The sequence below is a fragment of the Pichia membranifaciens genome, assembly GCF_001661235.1.
Source record: "Pichia membranifaciens NRRL Y-2026 unplaced genomic scaffold PICMEscaffold_5, whole genome shotgun sequence".
NCBI classification, from domain to species: Eukaryota; Fungi; Ascomycota; class Pichiomycetes; order Pichiales; family Pichiaceae; genus Pichia; species Pichia membranifaciens.
The window spans coordinates 341,378-369,044 of NW_017566986.1; the positions used below are offsets into that span (position 1 = coordinate 341,378).

The 27,667-nt window shown below is 44.5% G+C and overlaps 10 protein-coding genes and 1 non-coding gene across 11 annotated transcripts; 2 read left to right on the forward strand and 9 right to left on the reverse strand.

The window, feature by feature from the left end:
- Positions 1-57: 57 nt before the first annotated feature.
- Positions 58-1,676, reverse strand: PICMEDRAFT_17523 (hypothetical protein). The gene is made up of 2 exons (XM_019161633.1): positions 1,431-1,676; positions 58-1,298 (listed from the first exon to the last, which is right to left on the reverse strand). The coding sequence occupies exons 1-2, from the start codon at positions 1,467-1,469 to the stop codon at positions 93-95; spliced, it is 1,245 nt and encodes a 414-aa protein (XP_019016133.1). The 5' UTR covers positions 1,470-1,676; the 3' UTR covers positions 58-92.
- A 357-nt stretch (positions 1,677-2,033) lies between these two features.
- On the reverse strand, positions 2,034-4,058 carry PICMEDRAFT_36007 (hypothetical protein; the record flags this gene model as incomplete). The annotated part of the gene is made up of 2 exons (XM_019162978.1): positions 2,034-3,541; positions 3,833-4,058. 2 exons carry the CDS (start codon positions 4,056-4,058, stop codon positions 2,034-2,036), a joined length of 1,734 nt encoding a protein of 577 aa, XP_019016134.1.
- Positions 4,059-4,460: 402 nt separating this feature from the next.
- On the reverse strand, positions 4,461-11,185 carry PICMEDRAFT_73818 (hypothetical protein; the record flags this gene model as incomplete). The annotated part of the gene is made up of 4 exons (XM_019164598.1): positions 4,461-6,553; positions 7,176-7,367; positions 7,883-9,911; positions 10,463-11,185. The coding sequence occupies 4 exons, from the start codon at positions 11,183-11,185 to the stop codon at positions 4,461-4,463; spliced, it is 5,037 nt and encodes a 1,678-aa protein (XP_019016135.1).
- A 193-nt stretch (positions 11,186-11,378) lies between these two features.
- PICMEDRAFT_59857 (hypothetical protein) lies at positions 11,379-12,428 on the reverse strand (the record flags this gene model as incomplete). Its single annotated transcript, XM_019163392.1, has 1 exon — positions 11,379-12,428. One exon carries the CDS (start codon positions 12,426-12,428, stop codon positions 11,379-11,381), a length of 1,050 nt encoding a protein of 349 aa, XP_019016136.1.
- Positions 12,429-12,720: 292 nt separating this feature from the next.
- PICMEDRAFT_73820 (hypothetical protein) lies at positions 12,721-13,782 on the reverse strand (the record flags this gene model as incomplete). The annotated part of the gene is made up of 1 exon (XM_019164599.1): positions 12,721-13,782. The coding sequence occupies one exon, from the start codon at positions 13,780-13,782 to the stop codon at positions 12,721-12,723; it is 1,062 nt and encodes a 353-aa protein (XP_019016137.1).
- Positions 13,783-14,103: 321 nt separating this feature from the next.
- PICMEDRAFT_59859 (hypothetical protein) lies at positions 14,104-16,062 on the reverse strand (the record flags this gene model as incomplete). The annotated part of the gene is made up of 1 exon (XM_019163393.1): positions 14,104-16,062. The coding sequence occupies one exon, from the start codon at positions 16,060-16,062 to the stop codon at positions 14,104-14,106; it is 1,959 nt and encodes a 652-aa protein (XP_019016138.1).
- A 708-nt stretch (positions 16,063-16,770) lies between these two features.
- Positions 16,771-17,463, forward strand: PICMEDRAFT_73822 (hypothetical protein; the record flags this gene model as incomplete). The annotated part of the gene is made up of 1 exon (XM_019164600.1): positions 16,771-17,463. One exon carries the CDS (start codon positions 16,771-16,773, stop codon positions 17,461-17,463), a length of 693 nt encoding a protein of 230 aa, XP_019016139.1.
- Positions 17,464-17,537: 74 nt separating this feature from the next.
- Positions 17,538-18,302, reverse strand: PICMEDRAFT_36079 (hypothetical protein; the record flags this gene model as incomplete). The annotated part of the gene is made up of 1 exon (XM_019162985.1): positions 17,538-18,302. The coding sequence occupies one exon, from the start codon at positions 18,300-18,302 to the stop codon at positions 17,538-17,540; it is 765 nt and encodes a 254-aa protein (XP_019016140.1).
- Positions 18,303-22,072: 3,770 nt separating this feature from the next.
- PICMEDRAFT_158488 (hypothetical protein) lies at positions 22,073-22,574 on the reverse strand. The gene has a single exon (XM_019160994.1). It carries the CDS (start codon positions 22,429-22,431, stop codon positions 22,162-22,164), a length of 270 nt encoding a protein of 89 aa, XP_019016141.1. The 5' UTR covers positions 22,432-22,574; the 3' UTR covers positions 22,073-22,161.
- Positions 22,575-22,625: 51 nt separating this feature from the next.
- PICMEDRAFT_17534 (hypothetical protein) lies at positions 22,626-25,949 on the forward strand. Its single transcript, XM_019161635.1, has one exon. The coding sequence runs from the start codon at positions 22,631-22,633 to the stop codon at positions 25,862-25,864; it is 3,234 nt and encodes a 1,077-aa protein (XP_019016142.1). The 5' UTR covers positions 22,626-22,630; the 3' UTR covers positions 25,865-25,949.
- Positions 25,950-25,960: 11 nt separating this feature from the next.
- Positions 25,961-26,044, reverse strand: PICMEDRAFT_t122. The gene has a single exon. It is a non-coding gene; the product is annotated as a tRNA-Leu (tRNA).
- Between the last annotated feature and the right edge of the window lie 1,623 nt (positions 26,045-27,667).

Genomic DNA, 27,667 nt, shown 5'->3' on the forward strand with positions numbered 1-27,667 from the left:
TATTAGAGATGTAAGAACTGTTATCAGTAGGTAATAGGGTTCGTTGCTTTTTAGAATGGGGAGGTAAAAAAGAGGGGATTTTTTGGTTCCTCTTAGTTCTTACCTAATTCAACAGCCTTTTCGGCAGCCTTGTCTAAGTCTTCTTCGAGGTATAACTTCAAGCCGGACTCTTCAATCATCTTCTTGGCGATGGCGAAGTTGGTACCTTGGAGTCTGACAACAACAGGGATCTTCAAGCCCAAGTTCTTTGTCGCTTGGATCAAACCGTCGGCAACGTAATCACATCTGACAATACCACCGAAGATGTTGACAAAAATCGCAGAAACCTTCTTTTCGGTCAAGATCAACTCGAAGGCCTTCTCGATGGTCTCCGGGGTGGCAGCACCCCCGACGTCCAAGAAGTTTGCTGGCTCACCGCCGTAGAGTTTGACGACATCCATTGTTGCCATGGCTAAACCAGCACCATTGACAAGACAACCGATGTTACCGTTCAATTTGATGAAGTTCAAGCCGTACTTGGAGGCGGTGACCTCATCTGGGTCTTCTTGGGTAGTATCTCTCCAGGAGAAAACCTCCTTCTGTCTGTAGGCGGCGTTGTCGTCGAAGTTGAACTTGGCGTCCATGCACATCACGTCGTGCTCCTTGGTTTCGGACAATGGGTTGATCTCGATTTGGGTGGCGTCCTTCTCCTTGAAAATCTTGTATAGTGTCTGGATCGTCTTGGCGGCCTTTGGCACCGCGTCGGCGGTGAAGTGCAGGCCCGAGGCGATCTCGGTGGCCAACTTGTCTGAGATTCCGACGTCGATCTCGACAGGGAACTTCTTGATCGCGTCCGGATTCTTCTTGGCGACGCCCTCGATGTCCATACCACCCTCGGACGAGGCGATGACCATCGTGGACTGGTTCTTTCTGTCCATCACAATGGACAAGTATGCCTCCTGGAGCGCGTACTTTCTCTCAACCACGTAGACGGCCGTCACAATCTTACCGGCGGCACCCGTCTGCTTGGTGATCAACTTGTGGTTGAGCATCTTGGACGCCAAGTCCTTGGCCTCCTCGGCCGTCTCGATCAAACGGACACCCGACTGCAGCCCGTTGTCAAAGTGGCCCTTACCTCTACCACCCGTCAAGGCCTGCGCCTTGATCACCATTTCGTTGGTGTTCAAGTCCTTTGCGGCCTGGTACGCCTCCTCTGGCGTTCTGGCGGCCTCACCACGAGGCGCACCGATTCCGTACGACTTGAGGAGAGCTGCCGATCTGTACTCGTGGATCGACAAGTTTCTGACTTGCTGTGCAGACTGCAGAATAAAAAACACGCCCACCGGTTAGTATCCAATTGCTTCCTGTCTGCCGATACTTTCCTCTATCTACCCATCTATCTACCCATCTATCTATCTATCTACCTCCCTTCCATCTTTTCGTGTACGTACCTTTTTAACAAACGATTTGTTGATTGCTCTGGAAAACATGATGGCGACGCTGAATGTGTATGTGTGTGTGTGTGCGTGTGTGTCTATCTGTGTCTATGTGTGTCACGCAGAACCCGACTTTCTACTAGAAACAGACTGCAAAAACTCACAACAAATACAAAAACCAGCTGAGCATTCGCAATCGCCACGGACCGCCCCTACCCACTGCCCTCAACCCCACGCAGGCCGTCTGCCCACCGATATATATCCCCATCTCCTGCCTGCTTCCGCAGCTGTTCCCGCAGCCAGGCCTGACCTCGCCGGACATTGCCCACCGATCCGCCGAGCCTGTTCCGCTGGTCCACGGTCGGTCACCCCCAAAAAACGTCGATCGGCCCCGGCGCCCGGCGGCCGGGCGCGTCCGTGGCGGGCAATACGCGGGACGGTGGCCGGCTGTCGCCCGCGGGCGGCCGGAGGCCCGTGGGGCGGCGGCGCAGCGGCAACGGCAGGGCGGGCGGGCGGGAAAGAGGCCCGCATGGGGAAGGCCGAGCCAGGGGTAGGACTTGCCAGGGGTCTGCGGCCGGCAGGGGGGCATGCGGCACGTGACTTCATGGATCGGACGCTTCAGCGGGCACGGTTCATGTCTCGACAGAAGACCTCGCTCCACCATACGACGGCGCCGTAGTCGATGTCAAGCACGTCAGCCTCGTAGTCGGCGGAGGGAAGTGCAGGCGGAGCGTAGTCCGGGTTGGTGAACTCGGGACGCCGGCTGTTGAAGTAGTCCCACACGCTCCTAGTGCGATCGGGAAGCCGCAGGTGCTGCTTGTCGGCGTCGCGGTCGATCAAGAAGGTGCCGTACTGGCAGGAGTACAAGTGGTAGACGAGGCGCCTCAAAAAGCGCTCGTTGAACTGGAACTTGGTCGGGTGCTGGAGCAGGACCTGGTACACGCAGTCGAGAAATTGCTGGAAAATGGGGCTCTCGAACTTCATGTTCTGCTGGTGCTTGAAGCGCTGGTTGAGGTTCCGGATCTTCTGGAAGTTCCCCTCCTCCGTGTTGTTGTAGAACTTGCTCTCGCGCTGCATGTGGCCGCAGCGCTCGTTGAAGCGGTGTCCAAACGACACCCACTCCTTCTCCACGAGCACGATGAAGCCCTCCATTGTGCGGTAGTACGGGTCGACACACAGCTCCACCAGCGAGCACACCTGCGACGTCCGGTCCCACCCGTCGGAGCAGTGCACCACCAGGTGCACACCCTCGTACACAAGGTGCTTCACCAACAACTCGGTGGCCCGCAACAGCTTGCTGATGTGCTCCAACCAGCCGGTCTTGTTGAGCGCCTCCTGGTTGAGCGGAACGTTGCACCCGTTCACGTCGCTATTCCTCAATAGCAACTTCACCTTGTTCAAGCTGTCCCGCATCACGTGGATGTTCTCGATGTTCAAGAAAACCTTCCGGTTGTTGTCGCCGTAGTTGTCCATGATCTCCGTCCCGGCGCCCAGCGCCACTTGCGCCATCGCGTTCGTCAGCGGCCTTGCATCGACAATCAAGTTTTTGCCCTTCACCAGGTCATTTGTCCGAAACACCTCCTGTAGCAAGTTCTCGTCCTGGATAGACCGGTTTTGCTTGATGCCCACCAGCGGCTGCGAGCACCGAACAATACTGCATCCGTTCTTCTTGTAGTAGTAGGATAGAGCCGGAAACCGGTTCTTGGATCTGAATTTAACCGTGTGTCCGAGCATCGTATCCGATATGTTTTTGGGGACTAGGAGCTCCCTTGGATACGAAGCGCACAACTCGTACTTCTTGTTCAGTGAGGTGATTCTCCACTGGCTACATCCAACGGTTTTCTCCACCCCAACATCCCCATCGCTAGCATCAAATGTTAACCCCTGCCTTTCAAACTCTCTCCTGACATCGTAGTCCTCCCATCCATTGAACACAGTTTCAATACGGATAGGCTGGTATATGAATGCGTAAAGCTTGTCAATGGTATCTATGCATGTCAACCTCATCATACTCTCGAAGACATCATTTCCCTTGAGGATATTTCTGAAATCAAACGAAATGTAGTTGAAGTCACGGAACTGTATTCGAATCGACGCTCCTCTGCAAAGCTTTCTTTGCCTGCTTTCTAACTCATATTGCCTCTTCTCGGCTGCAGTCTCAGTGTGATCACTTACTCCGTCGCCTTCGTCCTTTATCGACAGCGGTATCATCGCCCCTCCAGTAGTCTCGTCTTCCTTTTCAGTATCTTCGTTATTCAACGCAAGGACATTCCCAAATCCAAGACCATTCGTGAGTGAATTGGTGAGCTCACTAGCAGTAGTTGCCAATGCTGAACTCGTGATGGATTCAGCTATGCCATTGGTCAAACGATTCCCCGAATTGGAGTTCCCAGTAGTCCCGTAACTATCCGCAGGACTGGTATCTGCTTCATACAGTAACGCTGATCCTCTATTGAAATCTACCCTTTCGATCATCGGATAACAGAACCAAAGCTCAGAAGGTCTGCTTTTACTCTCGCTGGTCGTATCGGGGACAATGGTAAATATAATATGATGTGTGGTCAGGTGGAGCGTCCCTGAGTACCTCTGTCCCCTCCGATACATCACCACATCATCTACTTTCGTGATCTTGAGGTATTCCATGATATTATGCTATAATCTCAATATGGGTGACAGTGCCGTCTACTGTTAACTGTACAATTGTGATAAGAGAAACCGATATTTATTTCTCTTTGTTTGGTATTTCTCTCATGCACAACACTTTTTCAAACTCAATCGGCTTAATTCCGCAGAAATCTCTATACTTGTTTATTCAAACGTTTTCCTCTATATAATTGATGAATGCTATACGTGGTGTTGTCACACAACTAGGATTCTACTGAGGCTTCTGAAGAAGTTAAAGTTGTATCTTTCCCTTCTTCTTACTCCTGTCCAATCAGTGCCACTGTGCAAAAAAAAAGAAAGAGCTCACACAGTGCGAGTTTTCTTTGCTCTCTTTTTACTTCCGATTGCATTTGTACAATTTTCTACTCCCTTTTCTACCTCTTACTTCTTAGAATTGCCAATACCCTGGATCCACCTTCTTGCAATCTCATCTTGCAATTTGTCCTTTTTGTTCTTCCAATTCCCCATCGACCAGAAATTGTAATCCTTGAACTCAGGGGCGTCTGTTCTTTGTGAAACAGCACCACTTTTCTGAGCCACTTCTTTCTCCTTATCGGGTTCCGAATTTTTGGGCTGAATTAACACTGATTCTTGTTGCTGATTTTCAACTTCCTTTTCAGCAGCACCATTCACGCTCTCCCATGGCTTGATACTATCATGTAATGGAATCCATTTAGTATGTCTCCACCTTATGGAATGGGTCATCTCATTGATTCTGCTAACGGCTCTTTTATATGCAAACATTTCATCTTCTCCGGTGAATTTTTTCATATCAGTGAAATTTTTCTTCATGCCTTCTTCACCTTTGTCAATGTCGTATGCCTTGTTGTCATCCTCATACGTGGCAAAGTTTGGTCTATAAGGATTAGATAGATCCATTTCTGTCTTTGCAAACATTTCAATGTTTTGAACATCTTCTGTAGTTGTGACAGAATCATTTTTGTATTTAAGAGCTTCACTCAAGCAGACGGGATTTGGGCCATCCTCTAAAGGTGTACACTTGAACCTTGTTGGAGTATTATCACGAATATCAGGAAAAAATAGATGAACTGGATCTGTCTCAAGTTTGATGACCAACTTACACCTAGAATCATAGATGGCGTCAATAAATGTAATCAAACGACGTGCGTGATTTTTCATCTTGATTGACAGAATCGGAACATTATCGATAATTATTGTTGGATATTTGGTTGCAATGGAAATGAAGTCCCCGGGGCCATAGGCTGAATCCCTAACAACATCATCAAACTCAAAATAGGCTACCCCATCACTCAATTTAGGAATGATGATATCCCTACCGTAACTTGTGAAGCCCTTGGCATTAGTTTCGCAGTTTTGTAGATCAATGAACTTTTCAACTAAATTTTTCCAAACCTCATGATGATTTTCATCACTTTTGAGAACCATCCATTTTTCATCAGCAATATCATCTTCTTTCAAATTAGTACGATAATCAATTTCACTTTGCATATCCCAGACATCGCATCTGGCCCTAAGTATTTGCTCAAAGCTGCCCATAGTTGATTTATTGATAGATCCAGAGTACAGTTCTTCCGGCAATCTGTTACTACTTGCAACTAACACCCCACCAAGTTTGAAATAGTAGACAAATAGTACATTGACAATTTTTGCAGATGCGATATCGGGTAGCATGAATTCATCAAGAATCAGAACATGGCATTTTTCAATCATTCTTGCTGCTACTTCAAATAAAACAAATTCATTCTCATAATTCAATAGCGGATGGTTAGCTTGCATAAATCGATCTCTTTTCCTTGACGAGATACTCTCTATTTCCTTCATAACCCATTGGATGAACACACCCCAATGAATTCTCCATTTACCCTGGATAGGTAATGAATCTGCAAAGATATCCATCAACATCGTCTTGCCACAACCGACTTCACCATTGATTAGTAACCCCTTAGGGATATCCTTCATCTCAGGAGATGTTAACTCTTCGTAATCATTCAAAACTTTAACTAGTTCTGTTCTTAGTTTAGTGTTTTCACGTTCACGAAACCACCCGACGGTATATCCAAACAGAACCCCCTTACCATCCTGCTTCTGCTGATTGTACCTTATTTCAAGCTCTCTAACCAGCCGGTTAATTTTTACAGAAGTAAGTTGAGGCTTGTAAGATTGTAAACTCTCTGAGAGAGCACGTAACTTTTTGATAGACGCCAACTGATGTGGGTCAGGCTCGATCTCTTTTGAATTAACGAGGTGTTTGTATACGATATAAGGATCTGTCACCGACAGTGCAGTCGATTTTATTGTTGATGATTCATTTGCTGAACCATATATGTTTTGTGAGTTAAGCGCTCTTGGGGTTTGCGTGAATCTATTCGTGCCCAGGACTCCGGAAGTGGTGGTCTGCCATCTTACCAGTCTCAGCTGTTGAGCAGCAACGGACGCAAACTTGAACGAACATCTCCTGTTTGCGGCTCTCAACATTTTACCGCTCTTGGTCACTTATAATGACATCAGGTAATCATACACATTGTCTGGAAAGAAAGAAAGAAGTTGAAAAACATGCGTTAGTGTGTGAGGGATATAGCGGGCTTAATGAGAGTTAGAGTGAGAAGACTCCGTGCAAAAGCCTCATGTGACTATGCCAATTTTGTAAATCGGAGTACTACCTCTCTGTTCAACCCCTCCCTTCTTTGCTTTCCTACAGTGCAATCCTACATATGTTTATCCAGTAGATGATGCGGTGCATTTTACAATCCCCCCTCCCTCCCCGTATTCAGGCATCAAACATTCAAGGGTAAATCTCACTGTTCAATGAGGGGAATACTGAGTAAAATAGGATATTAAGGCTATGAGGGTCTCAAGGATTGCTATGTATGTTAAAAAACTTAGATTTGATTGTCTATTCAACTATAGATTACAAAGTATCTATTCATGTCAACTTTTTTCCTTTCGGATAAGAACCCGGTTTTTGGTTATGTGGCACTTATAGATGTAATTATATAGAGCGATGGTTTTGTGGTAATAAGTAGAGCTGTGGTATTAGAGGGCTTGTGAGAATGTAGAGTTGTGAATATTCTAGTTGTGATCATAACTGGATTTTGCTCTGTCTGTCTATCACACAAATTTGACATCCGCAGAATGCCAAGAAGGCAAGGTACAAAACAATGGCTCCTAGTATGGTCTTCGCCACACCTTTTCCATCGCTTGGAGAAGTGATTGAGCCCATCATTGTCTCATGGTTTGCGTAAAAGAGTCCTGCAATCACAGACAAGATAACAACACCGAACGCTGACACTACTGTACAGAACCATGCTTGTGCAGGCTAGAATAATTGTCGAAGTAGGGACAAGCAAACAGAAAGTTGTTGTGCGAAGCATTTAACTTGCATGCATGGCATTTCAACATCCGTTAGTTGTTTGTATTATGTTAGTATCTATGCAATTGTTCGGTTGTGGAGAAAGAGGTAAACGCATCTTCTGTGGGTTTTGGTGGTAATGTGACGTACGGAAACAACAGCCTTCATTATGTATAGTTTTCCGACTTGTGTGTCTTTCGCTTGTCTTCTCCGACTTAAAAAGGAAACCAAGCCAGCACAGCTGTGTCCGAGCCGATGCAACCTTTCTTCCATACGGCGTGCTGCGCAGCCTAATGGTGGTGAGAAACAGGCAGCCTTTATTTTCCACGCTAGGGAAGCAAGATGCAATTACGTAAGCTCGCACATGAATTTTATTTTACCGAATACGAACCAAAATACATATGTACATAAAATCGATACAAAAGAAAGGAACGGGTTTAATGAAGCTCCCACGAAACTTACTACTCTTTACCCTTTACCTGCAACCTGGCTTTCTTTCTTAGCCGCTCGACCTCTTCGCTATCACGCTGATGGCTCTTTTCGACAACCAAATCCCGAAGCAATCTGTTTTCCATCTCTAACTGCTGGATACGGGCCTGCAAGGCGTCTGCCACCTCCTTTGCCTCTTGAAGGTTCTTTTCCATCTCCTGTTCTTTGAGTTTCTTCTTTTGCCTGAACCGAACAGAAGCAGTCCCCTTTGCGGTACGAGCGCTATCACCTGAACCAGCAGCATGAGAGCTTGTTGCGCTTGAATTCCCCGATGATGGTTCTGCGGCTTTCGAAGAACCCTCTTTCCTCTCTGCAGCAATGGCCGATGCTGCTGCTTGAAGAGAGCTTGAGCTCGACCCTGGAGCATGGCTGATCGAGGAAGTGTTTTTCGTGTTAGCGGGGATAGAGTTGAATGAAGACGTACTTTTCCTCACTACCGGTTCCGAAGTCGATTTGCTCATATCCAGGAGCGAGTTCTTGAATGTGAGGGTTTGTTTTTTGTTATTTGAACCGGCAGCTAGAGTGGGCGATCCTGCCGAACCTGTCAATTGGGTTGAATTAGGGGTATTGCTCAACGTGGAGAGACCACCGCCTTGGATTTGGTTGGACAGTATCGACTGCAAGTTCAAAGCCTGCTGCTGCTGCTGCTGTTGCTGCTGCTGCTGTTGAAGCTGCAACAAGAGGTTTAACACGTTTCCTTGGTTGCCATTGTCAAAAGCGTTTCCGGCCAACAGGGACAAGAGAGAGGACGCCAGGTTATTCTGGGGTTGTTGCTGCTGCTGCTGGGGTTGCTGTTGTGGAGATCCAACGTTGTTTACTAAGGACTGGGTTAGAAGACCGACCAAGAGATTGTTGACGTTGTTGCTGTTGTTGCTGGGTGCCTGTTGAGGCTGCTGAGGCTGCTGAGGTTGCTGCTGTCGCTGCTGGTTGCTCAGCTCTTGCAATAACTGGAAGTTTTGAGGTGTTGAAGGCTGAGAGGATTGCAAGTTGAAAGGAGGGAACTGTCCAGAGGCGCCCGAAGAGGCCTGTGCTTTGCCCAGGCTATCGGACTTGTGGAAGGCAACCAAGCTGGCGAGAGCATCGATCTGGGTCTGCGAGAGGCCTGCGGCGGCAAGCGTGTTCTGGGCGCCCTGTGGGACCTGGACCTTTCTTGCCTCGCCGGCGTCGAGCGGGTTGGTGCTCGAGGTACTGGTGGAGTTTGTGGCGTGGTGCCTGGCCCGGGGGTTGTCAAAGAGGTCAGAGGCGTTGCTGTTGTTGTTGCTTCTGCTGGAGCTGGCGGCCGGGTTGATTGTGGTGGGGGGCGGGTTGGCGCTGGCGGCGTTGCTGGCGGCACTGAGGTTAGCCGGGGACGTTGATGCAGCGGCGTTGCCGCTGCCCAAGAGCTCGTGGATCGTCGAGGGGATGGTGGTCATGTGCTGGCTCATCGACTCTTGGTAGGTGAACTTCTGCTTGGAGTTGTTGTAGCGCTGGGACAAGTTCTGGTAGTGTGTGGGCGGGATCGGGCTCGAGACGGAGGACATGTCTGCGGGGGAGATCTGCTCGAAGGAGGCCTGTGCAAAGGAGAGCAGGTTGTCGCTGTTGCCGCCGTTGCCGGCGGGCGGGTTCTTGGCACCGGCCTTGTTGCCGCTGCTGCCCTCGCCGTTCGAGGAGGCCTGCTTCGGCTTGTCCTCGTCGGGGAAGATGAAGGTGTCGTTTGCGAACGCCGCCAACTCCCGCTGGAGCTGGTCGTCGAAGTTGTCGCTGCCCTGCACGTTGGGCGAGTCGGACTGCTGGAAGAAGTTGTCGATGTAGACAAGCTGCTCCAAGAGCGCCATGGGCGTGTCGTCGTTGGAGCTGCTCGGGTCCATGTTGCTGTTGCCGTGTATGAACGTGCTGCCGAGGTCGGAGGAGCTGTCTTTGATGGCACGGTCCTTGTTGCTGCTGCTGCTGCTGCTGCTGCTGTTGCTGTTGCTATTGTTGATGTTCAAGCCCTGGAGGTCAGACATTGGAACGGCAGAGACACGAACACTAGACTGGACGGGAGGCAGGAACTGGCGGTGGTTGGACACGAGGCGGCGGAGACGCAGAGACGCTGTTGATATGTGCTTGCTGTACGGTGCTACTTAACCTGACGGACCCTACACGGGAAGGACAACAGCGGGAGAAAAAAGGAGCAAAAAAAGAACCAAAAATCACACTCCACCTCCACCCTGTCTGTCACCGAGCACTGTCTTGTCATGTGTTGACAAGCCGGAGAATGAGTACCGTACCAACTCAAATCTATCTTTTTTCTCGCTTTCTCTCCCCAGTTTCTGCATCCTGCCAGCATGCGGCCCGCAACCGGGTTTCCGCAGCGCCCGCAGAGTGCTGCTGCTGACAAACTGCCACAATCCACAGCTCCGAGCAGCGTGTCCAGGGCGGGGCACGGCCACACGTGCGGATGCGCGTCGGCACGTGCTTCCGCGCAACCGCCTGCTTACGCAAGCACACCCTCCTACACCTGCGCCACCGGCCCGCGCCACACAGCCCCGCACCAGCCACCCACCTCGATCGCCATGTCGCGCGCCGCCCGCACACGCTCGACCGCCACGCCGCCGTTCACTGCTCCACGCAGGTGGCCCTTGAGCTGCGGGTTCACGTCCTGCGGCACGAGCGACGCGACGACCACAAGCGCCGTCTCTTCCGCAGATAGCACGTCCGTGTACGAGAGCAGCGGCGCGTAGACGTGCTGCAACGTGTAGGTCCAGAGGTCCGGGTACGCGCTCTCGAGCTGGCCGGCCACGCGGGTGCTGATCTTGGTGTACACGCGGTCCCAGTACGCCTTTCCGCGCTGCTGCTCGGCCACGTAGTCTGCCCAGGAGGCCACGGGCGGGCGCTTGGTGCCGCCGGCAGCGCACTGCTGGCGCAGGCTGGCGGGGGTGCAGTCGCGGAGCAGCGTTAGCGCGTTGATGGCCCGTGGGAGTCCCGAGAGGGCGGCGGTCTTGAGGATGCTTTCGCGGAGCTTCTCGGTGAGGACTAGGCGGCGGCGGCGGGCTGGGGCGGCGGCGGCCGCGTAGGGGTCGAAGGCGGGGTCCGCGCCCGTGGCCCGGATGTCGGCGAACTTGGCGAGGATTGCGTCGAGGTCCGGCGGTTGGGGGGCCGGGGAGGCGGCGGCTGCCGCTGTGTGCATCGCATAGTGGTAGAGGCGGGGGATCTCCTGCGGGCGGTTGCACACGGTGAGGGTGGCGGTGGCGACAAGAAACCAGGAGTCACCGAGGTGTTCCCACGTGGCCAAGCGCTGCAGACGCTGGGGGGTCAAGATGTTCATTGCTGTGTGCAGGGGGGAGGGGGAGGGGGCAGCAGCGGAGAGGCGGCGTGGGGAGGGGAGGAGCCGGGGGAGAGGCGGGAGGCGGGCCCAGACAGGTATATGTAGACGGCGGGCCGGCGCGGGCCCGTGGGCCGGCGGGTGCGGGCGGCGAGGGTAGGGGGACGGTTAGGCTACAGAATAGGTAGGTAGGTGGCTAGAAAACGCCCTGCAGCTCGGCCACGAGGGTCTTGACCTTGCCCGTGCGGTAGAAGGCGTCGACGTTCTCCACAACCAGGGCCTCCATCGAGCGGATGGTCTCGACGGTGGCAGTGCCCATGTGGGGCAAGGACGTGACGTTTGGCAGCGACGCAAAGTCCATGTCGATGTCGGGCTCGTTCTCAAACACGTCTGTGCCGTAGCCAAAAATCTTCCCGCTGCGCAAGCCGGCCTTGACGGCAGCCTCGTCGACAACGGGGCCGCGGGCCGTGTTCACCAGCACCACGCCGTCCTTCATCTTGGCAATGAGCGAGGCGTTGATCACGTGGTGCGTGTCCTTGTTCAAGGGGATGTTGATCGAGATCACGTCACTCTGCTCCGCCAGCTCCTCCATCGTCCCGCAGTACTCACACCCCTGCTCCAGCTCGGGCGACAGTCTGCTGCGGTTGTAGTAGACAATCTTCTTCACCCCGAACCCCGCCAGCCGGTCCCGCACGGTCTGCCCGATGCCGCCCATCCCGAGAATGCCCACCACCTTGTTCTGGATGCAGTGGCCGTAGATGGTGCCTGCGGAGTTGATGTCCGTCTTCCACCGGCCCTTCATGAGGTTCTCGTGGCCGAGCTGGAAGTTCCGCAGCGTCGCAAGAATCAAAAACACGTTTGTGTCGGCCGTCGAGTCGTTCACCCGCCCCGGCACATTCGAGAGCTGCAGCTTCAGGTCCCGGCACGCGTTGGCGTCCACCTGGTCGTACCCGGCCCCGCAATGTGCAATTCCCTTCACCTGCGTGTGCGCAACAATGAGCTCAAGTAGCTCCTTGTCGAAAAGACCCGTCTGCTTGACCGACTGGAACGTCCGCGCAATGAAGTCCACCTCCTGCAGCTCCCCCCGCTTCAATTGCGCAATGAACTCCTCCCTGTTCTTCGCAGCCGTCTCGACAACTCTAACATTGCTGTTCTTCTGCTCGAACTCGTCCCAGATGTCCCCGGCGTATCTGATGGGTGGGAGTCTCAGCACCGTGAAACGTTCTCCGCTCTCTGCAAATGTCATTTCCGTTCTCGTCTGACTCTTTCACCAGAAACAAGGAAGGGTGGACCTTAAGAAGAGGGTAGCAACCAAAGTGAATTGCTTTCCTTTCATCACCTCTAGCCATCTGTCTACTCCCCCCACCTACCCTCGTCTTCCCCCGCCTCCCCCGCTCTTTCTTCTCCTGCTCGGAAAAACTCGAATTTTTCTCCGACCTAACCATGGCAGCGGAATTTGTAACAATGTCAGTATTCCAATTAGATAAGGACGCCGCTAGGCTCTAGCCTGTCTACACTTACATACATAATCATCCACTCTAAAACTTCCCTTTCAATTCAGGAACCATGGTGAGAACTTTGTTGGTGTCAATGTATGTCTGAACGTTCTCAACAACAAACTCCTCCATAGCCTTCATGGTCTCCACAGTGTGGGTGCCCATGTGTGGCAAGCACGCAACATTCGATAAACTGATCAGCTCAGGGTCAACGTTTGGTTCGTTTACCCAAACGTCGGCACCAAATGCAGCAACTTTTCCGCTCTTTAACGCCGTCTTGAGCGCAGACTCGTCAATAACAGGTCCCCTCGCAGTGTTCACAATGACAACACCATCCTTCATAATCCCGATAGACTTCTCGTTGATAATATGCTTCGTGTTCTTGTTTAACGGAATACTTATGCTGATGACATCGGACTCCTTGAACAACTCTTCGGGAGTCTTGCAGTAAATAGCCCCTTTTTCAAGTTCCTTTGGAAGCTGGTGACGATTGTGATATAAAATTTTGCTGAAACCAAATGGCACCAGTCTGTCTCTAATGGTTCTGCCAATACCACCCATACCGAGAATACCCAAAACCTTACCTTCTGGGTCGTGTCCAATAGGCGTACCTGCACATTTTTGTGTTTTCCATTGGCCCTTTTTCATGTTTTCTGAGGAAAGCTGGAAATTACGCATAGCTCCAAGCAGTAAATAAACTGCCGTATCTGCAGTTGCATCATCCACCAAGCTTGGAACATTCGACAATTGTATCTTCAAGTTTCCACACTCAATGGCATCAACTTGATCGTATCCTGCCCCGTTATGCGACATAGCTTTGACTTTGGTATGCTCCTTGATGAGCTTGAGTAATTGTTTGTCCATCATTCCAGTTTGTTTGAAACTTTCGAAAGTCCTTGTGATAAAGTCGACATCTGCAAATTTACCGCTCTTCAACTCAGATATGAATTGTTCCCGATTTGCTGCATCTGTCTCGACGACTTTAACGTTGTTTTTCGACACCAGATTTGACCAAGCTTGCTGCGCAAATCTTGTTGGACCTAGACGTAAAACTGTCAAGCTTTTTCCCGTGGAATAGTTTCTACAGACTCTTTTCAAAAACATGGCTTTCGTATTATCTTGAAATTGGTAGTGAGTTTTCAATAAGCATAATTTACAATTCATAGGTTCCAAATACCACCACCACTCAAAGTAAGTTGTCTCGATGACCAGGAAAATCTCGGAACAAAGCAAAAGATGCTGACGTAACATTCAACGACTCGGCCGGCCGGAGAAGCTATTGGCAATTCATAACCGGCAAACAATCAGTTTACGATATTACGGCTCTTTAATTTTTTAGTTCCGCCATTGGAAACGTAATGAAATGTTACAAAATCTAAAGTAATACTAAATACACAAATGCTCTTAAACAAATTATGGTCAGATTTACCAAGTGTGGTTTTCGACAATCAACTCGTCTAAAGGACTTAGGTTGTGCCGGGCACTTTGTATTAAAGATTCTGAAGCACAAATGTAAACTCGTCTTTTTAAGGAGGATTGTGGCAGTAAGGTTTCTATTGATGGCTTACCATACTGCACAGTTTGCACAAACGAATGGCTTGAGTCGGTATCCTTCTCTGTTTCTGCAGATTCAGATGAGTCGTCATATCTGGTGTAATATATAGTTACCTTCATTCCACTTTTCTTCAAATACTCTAAGTCATTGCTAATCAGTTCTATTTGTTTCAAATCATTGATTAGCCAATTCAGCTTATAGTTGGAAACAAGTTTGGACTGCCGAGCTCTCTCATTAAAAAAGGCGAGAACAGAAGAAATACCCAACCCACCACCAATGCCAATCACTTCATCAAATCCTTCATCATCCGAGGTTTTCACTGGAAGTACACCATAAGGACCATCAATTAGCACGTTTATATTCTTTTGTTCATTCAACCTTGATAACCGTCTTGTAAGACCTCTCTTACACTTGAGGTAAACAATCATCTTATTATCCGCCTCAGTAGATCTGATGAGAGAAAATGGATGGGACTGCCAGCAGGACCATACCGGCGACAAGATATGTAAGTAAACATAGGAACCTGGATAGAATTTCATCACAACCGGTTTTTCAAACTCCAATTTAACTAGTTCCGGACCATAAATCTCAATTTGAGCGCTATTGATGAACCCATTCGAAGCAATTCTTGTAAATCTAGCAACCCAGTCAAAACACAAAATGGCAACCAATGAGTACACCCAGCCCATCCATCCGAGAGTTTCACAATGCTTCCACATAGCTGCAACAAACAAAACAGAGAAAGACAAATGGAAAAATAAAAATACCTCATAAAGCAAGTTCCTCACCAGTTCAATTGAAAATCCAATCATTATCCCAATAACAATGGTACCCACAATACCCCAATAAAAATATGCATCGGCGGCCCAAACAGCGTACCCCCCACCATCCTTACTTCTTGCATAGTGAGTCCAAATAACCGAATGAACAACAGCCAAAATAAAAAAAATAATGGCAATAAATTTATGAAATTTAATCATAGTTGCGTGAGACATGCATCCAAAATATTGGAATGGATTGTTCCTGATACCAGTTAGATACAGAACAGGCATCAAGGAGAATGCAATGATATCAGTCCTAAAACTGATCAAATCAAGCAGCAGGAACCAACGGGTATATAAATAGGAGTTGAGCTCCAAAGAATAGTTGATGCAACACATTAACAACACCTGGACAAAGAATAGAAAGCAAATGAGAAGTTCTAGTCTATTCAAACCAAAGCAATATGCGTCATAACGATAAGTCAAATGTCTATTGAAAATTTGTCTTGTAGAGTATGGAATGAATTTATAGCCAACGTAGTTATAAATCCCGCTTAGTCCGACGATACCGATCCAGAAACCAACACATCCCCAACCTAGTCTTTGACACATTGAGATAAAATAATTGTAATCTCTGAAAGTTTTATACCACCATGCAAAGCTCTTGGCATCAACTTCAATAGGAGTGGTGACATTTGTTCCCTTTGGAAATAAATCAGCACTCTCTAAATATTTCGTAGCATTCAGCTGATACTCCTTCATTTCGTCCAAGGTGTAGTTGGTTTTAGCTTTCCCGTTGCATCTTATGCGAATATGCTCATACGCATGGTCACGCTCTTTGGTGGAGTTCGAGTAGTCGTTGATGCAGTTAGTTATGGATCCCAACCATTCGATATTTAGGCATTGGCAATTCCAGATATTGGAATTCATGTGGCCAGCAGATGCAGAATTGCAATCCCAGGACTTTTTCCTGAAAAAATATATACATGACGAGGCAACATGAGAATCGGAAATAACCAATGCGTTTGCAATCACTACCAACGAGACCAGCAAATATAACACCTTCATCTTTTACTTGGTGATACACGTTGATAAGTGTTGATAAGGGTGTCAGCAAAATGATAAACTAGAAGAGTACCATGACACAACGGTAATCTAACGAAAAGAAAATCATATGTTATTTCATAGACTGACTCCAGCTTTGGAGTGCTTATGGGATACAAGAAGAGATATGTATAGGTCTATCAACAGATAATGCATCTGTAAGCAGATTTTCAGCGAGTGGGTCAACTGAGGTCATAACGAGCAAATTTCGTCGCCAACGACTAATACGTACAATTCCAGTGTTGTGCCATTGTGAGGAAATTCTCTGTTTATTGAACCCCGGCTTCCATAATGTTAAAGATTTGCCACTCTCGTTCGTCGAGAAAGCCTCAGATAGAAACTAAGCTCCACCATTTGAGCAAATTTTGATGCATTGGGTGTCTTTGCTGGGCAGCGTCAAAGCGAGATGGCTGATATATGCATGCATGCGGGGGAATTCTACAAATAAAAAAAAAACTCATGCAGAAAGGGCTTACCTAATTGTGTCGCCGAGACCTCAAAAAGTTTGGCCGCCGGTGTTACGTAATGTTGGCAAACGGCCGGGTCTCCGATAGTTTTGCAAGATGAAAGGAAGGAAGGAAAAGAACCATCAAGAAAAGAAGAAAGAAGTGCAGCACGGTAAAGGCAGATCGCAGAAATTGGATCGGAAAGGAATCTAGAGAACCCGTAGACATGGCGGAAAAGAAAGTAGACTTTACACCATCTGTTCTCGGAAGCAAAAAATACTGGGACGATTTTTATGAGCTTGAACATAAGAATTTTGTTGAGAACCCAGAAGACACAGGGGAATGTTGGTTTGATGAATCCAACGCCGAAGACAAAATGTGCGAATTCATTTTTACCGAACTGAAAAACCTCAAGACTTCTAATGTGTGTGATTTGGGAACGGGAAATGGACATCTATTGTTCCAGTTGTACGAAGAAGGCCTCCGAGGCAACCTCATAGGAGTCGACTACAGTGAGGCTAGCGTGAAGTTTGCTACGGATATTGCGCAAGAGAAGGCTTTTTACATTAGTTTCCAGAAATCAGATATCCTATTTCCCAAAGACGAATTTTTACTGAAACACCGTAATTTTTTTGATCTGGTACTTGATAAAGGAACATTGGATGCCATCGCTCTCAGTGACCAGAGGAACGAGGATGGACTAACTGGTTACCAAATATACCCTGGACATGCATCGTCCCTACTCAGAAAGGGCGCTCTTCTCTTGATAACCTCATGCAATTTCACAGAAGAAGAGTTGTGCTCTCATATGGAAAGCTCGGGAGATTTAAAGGTGTGGAAGAGGGTAAGATACCCAAAATACGAGTTTGGAGGCAAAAGTGGATCTACGATTTGCACTGTTGCATTTGAGAAAGTGTAAGCAATTTACTGATATATAGTATTAATCGTCTGCACTACAAATGAGGGAAGAATGGCTGCCGCCTCAGACCTTTTCTATTTCGGAATTTGATCTCTGATAGAACCAAACAGTTTTTCGGCATTTTCAGGCTGGCCCACCTTGATTGCATACTGTACAGGCTCACCACCTTCGAGCACTTGTAACCTTATAAATTTGTTTGCTGTCAGAGAACTAGGCATTCCTTTTAATACTTGAAAGCCATTCATAATCGGAAGATTCAAAATTAGTTTCAAATTTCCATTTTGTCTCATGACTAGCCGGGAGGTATAATTTTCTGCTGGTGACTTGATAAACCTGTTCACTTTTATTATTCCAAATCCCCGTTCCTTCCATCCCAGAGACATCTTCGAAAGTTCCATATGATACAATTTAGCCTTTACTTGGAAAATGGTTTCCTCATTTTCTTCTCCCGACTTCACATCTTGCTTCTCAAGATGCACTTTTTTATATACATCCTTTTCAGTTGTATCATCAGCTTTTTTTCCTGTGTCACGAGAATCCAACTCTTCAAATACCGATTTCTTGTTAATGGCGGCTTGAAATGCATTCCCGAACGTGGAACCACTCCCAAAAACTGGTGCTTTTTTACTTGTTACATTGTTATCTTTATCGGTGGTCTCATTCCCTGACTCACTGGTTTCATTTTTATGTTCTTTGCTGTCAGTTTCTACTACAGTGCTTGCTGCTTCGGATAAATCATTTCCCAGTACAGTCCTTTCTGCATTGTGTAAGTCTTTTCCAACCTTTGCTTGTGTTTTCTTACAGCTGGAAGAGAAAACATTATTGTCGCTTCCGAACATCTTGAAACCTCCCATATTGCCAAAGACAGTCGTAGAACCAAAAACATATTTTGGTTTCTGTTGATCATTCCCAGAATCAACATCATTCTTTTTTTCTTTTCTTTCCTCTTTCTTATCCTTTTCAGTTTCAGGTTCAGTTTCAGATATTCCATTCCGCAACGCTTCCCCTTGCATTTTATTTGCCTCTTCTGTCCTTACTTCAACAACTTTGACAAATTCATTCTTTTCTTCTCTCACTGACCCATTGGTACCTTTACCACTCTCTTTAGGGTGGTCACCAATCTGGGTATCATTGGTCTTCATCACTTTATTGCGAGAAATATTATCTGCTTCTTGGCCTTCCTCTATACCATCGTACTTTCTTTTTTTCAAATCACTTGCTGGTTCTCCCATCTTTTCTGAAAGTTATATCCCCTTTTTAGTAAAAAGTACAAGAAGCTCCTAGTCCAAACCTTCAATCTCATCTTTGTTCTTGTCTTCCATTCTTCTCACATTTCCTACAGAGCCAGACTCAAAAACATGATGCATTTTATACATCCGTGCACCGCCTCAATCAAATCCCATGTTTACCTTTTTTACGTTGTTTACATTTATCAGGTCGTTAAAGTTTGCGTATTCGAAGATGTTGTTTATCATATATGTTTGGCAGGAAGCAAATTGGCCCCTAATCACATTCTCCTCCAGCACAATAAAGAGTCACATTGATTGAAATGGAAGTACATTTGGCTCTGAAAAGTGATCCGGAAAGTGGGCCGTCCCCGGTTTTTCACAGCTCAAAAGAAGAAAATAAGATTGTTTTTCCAAGATTCCAAACACAATTTAATTTTAAAAGCATATCTTACCCTGAGAATGATTTATTTAAAAAAGTAGCCTTGCCCCTTCTTGAAAACAAATTTTTAAAAGATGAGGACTCGTTGTTAATAACATTAGGACCAACAAATTCTGGCAAGAGTCATCTTTTGTTTCAAAACGAGAATTCCTTAGTTGACCAGTCTTTGAGATTTATTTTTGACAGCATTGAGCCTCTTTCAGACAATGTAGAGAGAATTCGGCAATATTATCCTGATATGGTTGATGCGAGGACTCTAGAGTCCAGTGGTGATGTTTCAGCCAGCTCCTTCCATTATCTTTCTATTTCAATGTTTGAGTTGTACAATGACAACATCATTGATCTTTTACACCCTAGCACTAAGAGTGTTAGGGAAAACTCGACTATAGTCACTGACCCGATTGATGCAAAATTAACACCTAGAAATATTTCCAAATTTTTGGTGAATTCCTACAGATCAGTCCATGACCTGGTCTTTAACAGTCTGACAAAGAGGAAAACATTTCCAACGTCTGCCAACAATCGCTCCTCGAGGTCCCACTGTTTCATATTTTTGAATCTTCATAAGATTTATGCTGATGTAATGGAAACCACTAGGTTCACCATAGCAGATCTAGCTGGATTGGAAAGATCAAAATCAGCAGGAACTTCAGGTCTCTCCCTGAAAGAAGCGAGCTATACTAACGGTTCACTAACAGAATTGGGCCGTTGTTTTGAATTAATCTCAATGAAGCAATTTTACAAGACATGCCTGAGAACAAACAAATTGACTCGATTGGTTCTCAATGATTACGTTAAGTTAAATCACCCGTTACACATCTTAGTCACATTAGATCCGTTTGGTGAAGAGGGTTTAATTTTACAAACACTAAGATATATTGATCCAATAAAGTATCAACATCTGCAGAGAAAATCGCTGTCAAAGTTTTCCAATAGGCCGAAATCAGTCAACAAATTGGAGCAGCAAAGTTTAATAAAAGAGATTGACAATCTGAGACAGAAGCAAAAATCATTAAAATCCAAGGTTCACACCTTGGAGGAGCTTGTTGTTGAGAATGAGAGTAAAATTAGGGGCGAACTGTACCAGGAAAATGAGCAAGTTTTGGCTCAGTTAATGATGGATCACAAAGAAGAAATTAATAATTTGACCCAAGACCTAATTTACCAATCAGATCGGAAACTTCAAGATCAAGCCGATTCATTCAGGATTAAGTACGAGCAGCTTCAACAACTTTTAAATGATAAGCAGATAGAGCTTGAAACTACGACCAAAGAACTGGAAGAAAAGAGACTAGAGTTGGAAACCTCACAATTCAGTCACTCTCAACTAACTCAGACTTTATCTGATCTAAAAGTATCGAATCTGGCAATTATTGATCAATTAAAGCAAAAACTTGAAGATTCTAATAGCAATAATGAGAATCTGGAGATTGAAATTGAAACCCTTAAGCTGAAAATTTCAGACATCGAGTCAAGTCAGAAAGAAGAAATTGCAAAAGTTGAAATTGAAAAATCATCCAGTCTTGAAAAGCTTGAAGCTGAGCTAGATTCTTCGAAGAAAAAGATAGCTGATTTAGAGATCAAAACAGAATCTTTGAAGGAAACACTTTTTGCCAATGAAATACATAGTGAAAACCTAGTTGAAATACAAGCCAAACTTGAAAAGAGTCTGGAGTCATTACAGACTGAGTTGAAAAATAAAGAGCAAGCACTTCGTGTGCTCAAAACTGAACATGATGATGAACTCCAAATTCTTAGAGACACTTTGTCATCGAAAGACATTAAGCTTTCTGCTCTTGATAAAGAGATAGCAAGCACAAAAAAAGATCATGAGCAAGTACTGATGGAGAAAAATGCAATGATTGCAGGGCTGAAATTAGATAATGACGTTCTTAAAGAAAAACTAACTCAAACAGAAAGTGAAAAATTAGAAGTTGAAAATGATCTCCAACAGTTAGGCATTTCGTCTGAGCTGAACGTCGAGTCTCTAAATCATGCACTATTCTGTAAAGACAAAGCTATTTTGGAACTCGAGGAACAGAAAAGAAAAGCACTCAAGAAAGTGGAGAATTCTCTTCTTGAAAAAGATTCAGAAATACAACGTATTAATGCAGAGCTTGAATATATGAGTTCTATGTCGCAAAAAAAGATCTCTTCACATGAGAAGGAGTTGGAGGTAACGAAGGAGGAAAATTCTGAAAAGTTGGAAGAATCCAAAACTTCACACGAAGACTCTGTCGACAGATTTGAAAAAGATACAAGCAGTACCAGATCACTTCTACAAATAGAAGTTCAAAAAAGTGCAGCTATGAAGTCTGACCTTGAAGGTTTGGTGAAAATCAAAAATGACGAAATAGCCAAGCTTTCTGAAAAACTCAAGACGCTATCAGAAACCGCTGGAAAATTGCAGGGTGCCTTAGATTCTAAATCAGTTGAAACGCTAAGCATTGAATCCTTCAGTAAAAATGCAGAAGAGGAGTTAGCTAAACTTCAACTTTTATGCTCAGATCTCAAAAGCGAGCTTGCCGAGAAAGAAAAGTTTGTTGAAAAGTATAACGAATTGAGATCGAAGAATTTAGAATATGGTGAGTATGTGAAAAAGTTACAAACTGAGAACCAGAAAGCCTGTAAAGAATTGAAGAGCAAAGAAGCAGAGTTGGCAATTTACATGAAAAAGGTTAAAGGACTCAGGGAAAAAATTGCATCTTTGGACGTGAAAAACTTAAATGACGATCTAAGCCCTGAAATTCACGACGCTTTATCACTGTCAGGAGAGCAACCAATAATAAAAACGCCACGTAAAGCTCTAAACATACTGGATACCGATCCACAGGACAACGTTGGATTGCCATCTATCATGTCGTCTCCACTCAAACCACCAACCTTTAGCATTCATAGCGATCAAGTAGAAAAAAACAGCACTGTTGCTCTTGGTTCCATTCAGCAGAAGAAAAAAAAATCACGGAAACTTAATAAGTATGAGCACTTAGCACATCAGAAGCAAGACCATGAGAAAAAAATGATGGAATCTTATGATTCTTCCAAACTAAATAAATCTAGCAAATTTAAGTTTAAGGCTTTATCCAACTCCAACGGTTCAGATCTAAACAGAAAGCTACTATCGTCCAGCGGTTCCAAGATCGATACCAAAAGTGTGAAAAAAAGAAAGACATTATCTCCACTCAAGTCATCTAAAAAAAAGGTGAGAAAGAGCGTTGCAGGAGATGATTCATTCGACCTTTTAGAATGATGGTAGCTGTCTTTATTTAAAATTAATAGCTTTGTTTCACTAATATTCATTACGTAACCTTAGTAGAACATTTCTGTGATCTATCAAGGAGAGAAAAAAAATGTTCCTCGCTTGTAGTTGTCCCAATTGAGAGGGGTTCTCGCTTAGATAGACATTTTGAAGTTTTCCTCGATTTATTAAAAGCCGGTCACAGGCATTCTTACTCTCTCGACCTGATAGTCTTATCCTTAACTCAGAGAGTCTTCTCTGATGAAGAGAGCTATGCCTGTAACTATTAAAACAGAACTGAAAGAAAAATCTGTCAAACGAAGAACCTTTTTGGGGTGTATAACATGCAGAAACCGCAAAGTCAAATGTGATGGCCGCCGGCCTAAATGTCACCGATGTGAAAAGGCAAGTAGAGAATGCCTCGGCTACGGATTCAAGTTGAAATTTATTGACCCAATGACATTATCAAATGATGGTTCTCTGGAAGTCATACAAATTCAGGCTGAAAGCGATAAATCCAATTTGGCCAAAAGGCAACAACTCGATTTAATGAAGTTTCCGGCCTCCCAAACGTATACTACCTTCCATGAACTAGATATAAAGCTGGAAGAGCTAGACGAAAATAATTTTGATGGTAGAGATTTGTATGCTGGTCCCTTTGGCCTCTTCGCTAGTGGTAATTATAGCAATAGAGTACATTCTACTTTTACAGCTCTCAAAATAGATCCAAGATCATTCAATCAGAACCTTCAGCTGCAAGTTAACGATCAGTCAAATCATATTTCAAGCCTGGCTAACGGTAATATGTTAATAAGCGAAAAATTGCCCTCAATTTCTGCAATAATTGGGATGAATAGAAGAGATTCTGACAAGTCTTCCCCAGGTTCACCCATATCACGAATCCTACCTCTGGTGCCAGCATTAGAACTACACCATCAACGGATCAAGCTGCAAGAAGCCAGCGACCTGCTATGCAACTCAATATCGTACTCCTCCAATCCTGAAAAAAGAAATTTCGGGTATTCATTGAGGGATGGTGAGATTATCCCTAAACCAATATGGATTCACCCTAGATTGGAAATCGATGCTATACTCACCTACCAGACGTTAGTTGGATCCGCTGATGCTGTAACCAGCTCATGGGATGCTATGAAAAAGGTGATTTTTGCGGAAAAATTTAGTACCTCTTCGGAGCTCCGTAACAGGATTACTGATAAAATGCAATTACAACAATCAGAGATTGACTCTTCATTGAAAAAATGTATAAACGAGGTCATTCGGGCTTTGAATAGAGGTGAGCAATCAACTGTTCCCATTTCCTCATTTACTGCTCTATTGAGATCTCAACGTGTTCAAGAACTGATAAGACTATTTGTTAAGTCACAACCCAGCGTTTTAATATTGAGCTACAGCGGTTGTGTGTTTGACACCATAGTAATTCCATTACTTTATAAGATTGTCGGAGAGCTGATGGTATTTGAGTGTTCTGTTGGTCTGCCTGGAGATTATATGGGAAAAGTTTCCGAACATGGAATTGAATTTAGGGATTATTGTGATGTCCTTAAAAGAACCTATTGTATGGTAGCATTATCGATAACATCATTTTCACAATACAAAGTTTTATTCAATGAGTATGGAATCTACGATGGATCACTAAATCTTTTTAAATGCTACATTGCATTTCGAGAAATGTCCCTGGTGAATCTTTCTGTTTTAATCAAACCTCTAATACTCCCTTCAAACAATTCAAGAATTAATGTCACGAACTCTAATTTAGTTCAAAGATTGATCAAAGTTGGCCTTATCAAAGAGCTTGTCCTCACCTTGATTTTAGCAATTTACCAGGATTCAAATGTAGACATTATCGTTAACTACAGTCTTCTTTATGGAGTACTTGAGAGTCTCAAATCTCATTACCAGAGCAGTGAAAAGAATGATAGAGAAATGGATGAAATCTGGGAATGGCTCCGCTATTTGCTAATTTTTTTCAAATCATGCTCAAAAATCGACTTTGAAAACTATGAAATAAATGAAGAAGGTTTTGAGGATGTCAGGTCTGATTATAATTTGATTAAGAGGTTCGAGTTTAATGACTATTTTGAGCAAAATGAGTTCAACAGGATTGAGATCAAGTCAAACATGGATGAAAAGTCCAAGGCTGACTTTCTGAGTGATTCGAATGATTATGAGGAGAGCTTGAGTAATGATAGCGATTCTGAAGAAGAGTCTGATGATGAGTTTTTTGAAGATGATACCAAGTTAGAAATTCCCAAGCGCTTAGCGAAACGGCCGAACATAGTTGATAAACCTCCTAGGTCTTTTACTGTTCGTTTTCACTTTTCCGAAGACCAGTGTGACAGAGGTGATTGTAGCTCAGAAAATGAAGATAACCAAAATGTAGACTGTTGTTCTGGGACAATAGAGGAAGAAATTGGTGATCAGCAATTAAAAGTGCATGGATTTAAGACTATTAGTGAAAAGAACTCTAGCCACAAGAATTTCACATCACAAGAGGAAGATAAGAAAAACCAGACCAATACTAGAAACAGCGTTGGAATTCAGCACGCAAAAGCGGTAGCTTTGGGAAAACTAAACTCAGATGTTAGAAACGGCGAAGACACTCATCAAGAAGTCAAAAAGCGCAATGTAAAAATGCAGCAAGGAAGTCATCAAATTGGAGCGCAAAACGTTACGCCTAATAAAAAAGGAGTTGAGGTGAATGTTCTCACTGGGCTAGCTACTTCACAACCTGATATGTCATTAAACGAAAGAGAACAACTTTCCCACAAAAAAGGCAAAATTCAAGTTCCACACCCTTCAAGCATAAGTTGGGAAACTATAGAGGGAAGGCCTTCGAGTATAGAGCTCAGTTTTGGAATTCCAGTATCACTATTGCGGCTTATTGAAAGAGCTGTGAAATTAGCAGATCATAAAAATTGGTGTCTCCGAAAAACTATCTTCCCCAGAAATTTTCCTAAATTTTGTTGTGACCTGGAGGAAGATCTAATAAACTGGAAGCTTGAATGGGATTTGTACACCGAAAATCGAACGAAAGGTGGAGAGCTTCAGTTCCACAGCTTATTCCACAAGGCGTTGTATCATTTAGCTGTTTCTTTTTACAACACGACATTGATGTTTTTCTTTCGCCTTATCAAAGAAATTGATCCGACGCTTCTACAAAATCATGTAACTTCAACTATCACTCACCTCGAGCAGTTGCGAGATCTTTCATTGCGAAGTGATTTTTTGAAAGACATGAAATTGTTTCCCCCTTTTTGGTGTTTTTTCATATCAGGATCTGATGCTATCGCTCCAGAATTAAGGCACAGATTTGATGAGGTTGCAAGAAAAATGTTTGTCGCTGGAAATAAATGGATTGGAAAGCAGATAATGATGGAGATTTGGAGGACTGAGAATGATGGCAATAATGAAATATGTGGTGGAAACTCTTGGCTAGATGTTCTGAAAGATTGGGAAGTTTCAGGTTTTAACTAGCTGATCTTTGTAGTCATAATGGGGGGTAGTTTGTAAATTTATTATTCAAATCAAGCTAACATAACAATTTTATCCCTCCACCGCTTTGCAAAAAAATGAAGGATGCGAGGTTCGAACTCGCGCGGACATACGCCCAACAGATCTTAAGTCTGCCGCCTTAGACCACTCGGCCAACCCTCCAACTAGTAAATTACTGCGCCACTTCTTATTTATAGAGTGAATGTTTAAGTTCTAAAAATATTAAAAGCTTTTTGAAGGTTTCCCGGGGTAAGGTATTTTTGCTGTTATATGCGGAGTCAAAATGTCTTGATTGATAATAATTGGTTAAATGATCTTGCAACATAAAGATCAGAGCTTTATAATTGGGTTTGGAGCTGTTGAGATAAGATGCCGAAGCCAATCATGATCGAGGGATAAGAGATAAGAATCTTATCATGATAAGGTATCTTAGTGTTGAGATAAGATGCCGAAGCCAATAAGAATCGAGAGATAAGAGATAAGAATCTTATCATGATAAGGCATCTTGAGTAATCTAAAACTGGAAAGTTAGCCGCCGTGATACATGAATAATGGCAACTTGGAGCTGCATAACTAGAGTGTCGTCTATCGGTTCAGCTGGAGGTAACATCATATCTCCAGTTGTAAAATAAACATCAAGGCCAGCACCTTGAGTGGCAACAAGCATAACAGTATAACTGTTCCATTTAGGATAGTTCATAGACGAAGAAAGCTTCAAGCTCTCATCTCTAGGGCAAGTGAGAGCGAATTGGCTCATAACCTGTTGAAATCTAGCTATTCTGTTATGAATATCCATTGTGTATTGTTCGCTTTATACTATACTTGTCACTTATTAATTGTTGTAATCTAGCTATTCTATTATGAATATCCATAGTATATTGTTCACTTTATATTATAGTTGTTGCTTATTAATATATAACTAATATAACTAGCCTACAAACTAATATTCTCAAACATAAATACAAGGGACAAACCTCTTGTATTTATACACTTACACCTTCGGTTAAACTTGCCATTATTCATTTATCATGGCGGCTAACTTTCCAGTTTTAGATTACTTAAGATGCCTTATCATGATAAGACTCTTATCTCTTATCACTCAATCCTTATTGGCCTCGGCATCTTATCTCAACCCTAAGATACCTTATCATGATAAGATTCTTATCTCTTATCTCTCGATCATGATTGGCTTCGGCATCTTATCTCAACATTAATATATAACTAATATAACTAACCTACAAACTAATACTCTTGTTGAGATAAGATGCCGAAGTCAATATCAATAAATTAGAGAAAGAGGCTTATTAAAGACAAGGCATTAGAAAAGAGCCTTGTAATGACAAGGCATCAAGTAATCTAAAACTGGAAAGATTAGCCGACGTCATGAGTGTATAAATAGGAGAGGTTTTGTCTCCTATCTGTGTTTAGAATCATTAGTTATTAAGAGTTGTATAAGTTGTTTTTAACTAAGTAACAAACATAAGAAAACGTGTACATATACAATGGATATTCATAATAGAATAGCTAGATTACAACACTTTTCTAATGCCTTGTCTTTAATAAGCCTCTTTCTCTAATTTATTGATATTGACTTCGGCATCTTATCTCAACACCCCACCATAATCTAAACACTTGTAGATATGTTCGACATTCCAGCTAGACCAACAAACTTATTGAATTTAATCTTGGCTAAACTTTTAGTCAACATATCAGCAACCATATTTTCAGTGTTGATTGAAACTATCTCACAGTTTCCTTCTGAAATATGATGTCTAACAAATGATG

What these genes read in the sequence shown, in the direction of transcription:
- PICMEDRAFT_17523 (XM_019161633.1), bottom strand. Translation starts at nt 1,469, where the DNA reads ATGTTTTCCAGAGCAATCAACAAATCGTTTGTTAAAAAG. An exon ending in ACAAATCGTTTGTTAAAAAG is followed by an intron (nt 1,299 to 1,430) that starts GTACGTACACGA and finishes TTTATTCTGCAG; the next exon opens with TCTGCACAGCAAGTCAGAAA.
- PICMEDRAFT_158488 (XM_019160994.1), bottom strand. Translation starts at nt 22,431, where the DNA reads ATGAATATTAGTGAAACAAAGCTATTAATTTTAAATAAAGACAGCTAC.
- PICMEDRAFT_17534 (XM_019161635.1), top strand. Translation starts at nt 22,631, where the DNA reads ATGAAGAGAGCTATGCCTGTAACTATTAAAACAGAACTGAAAGAAAAA.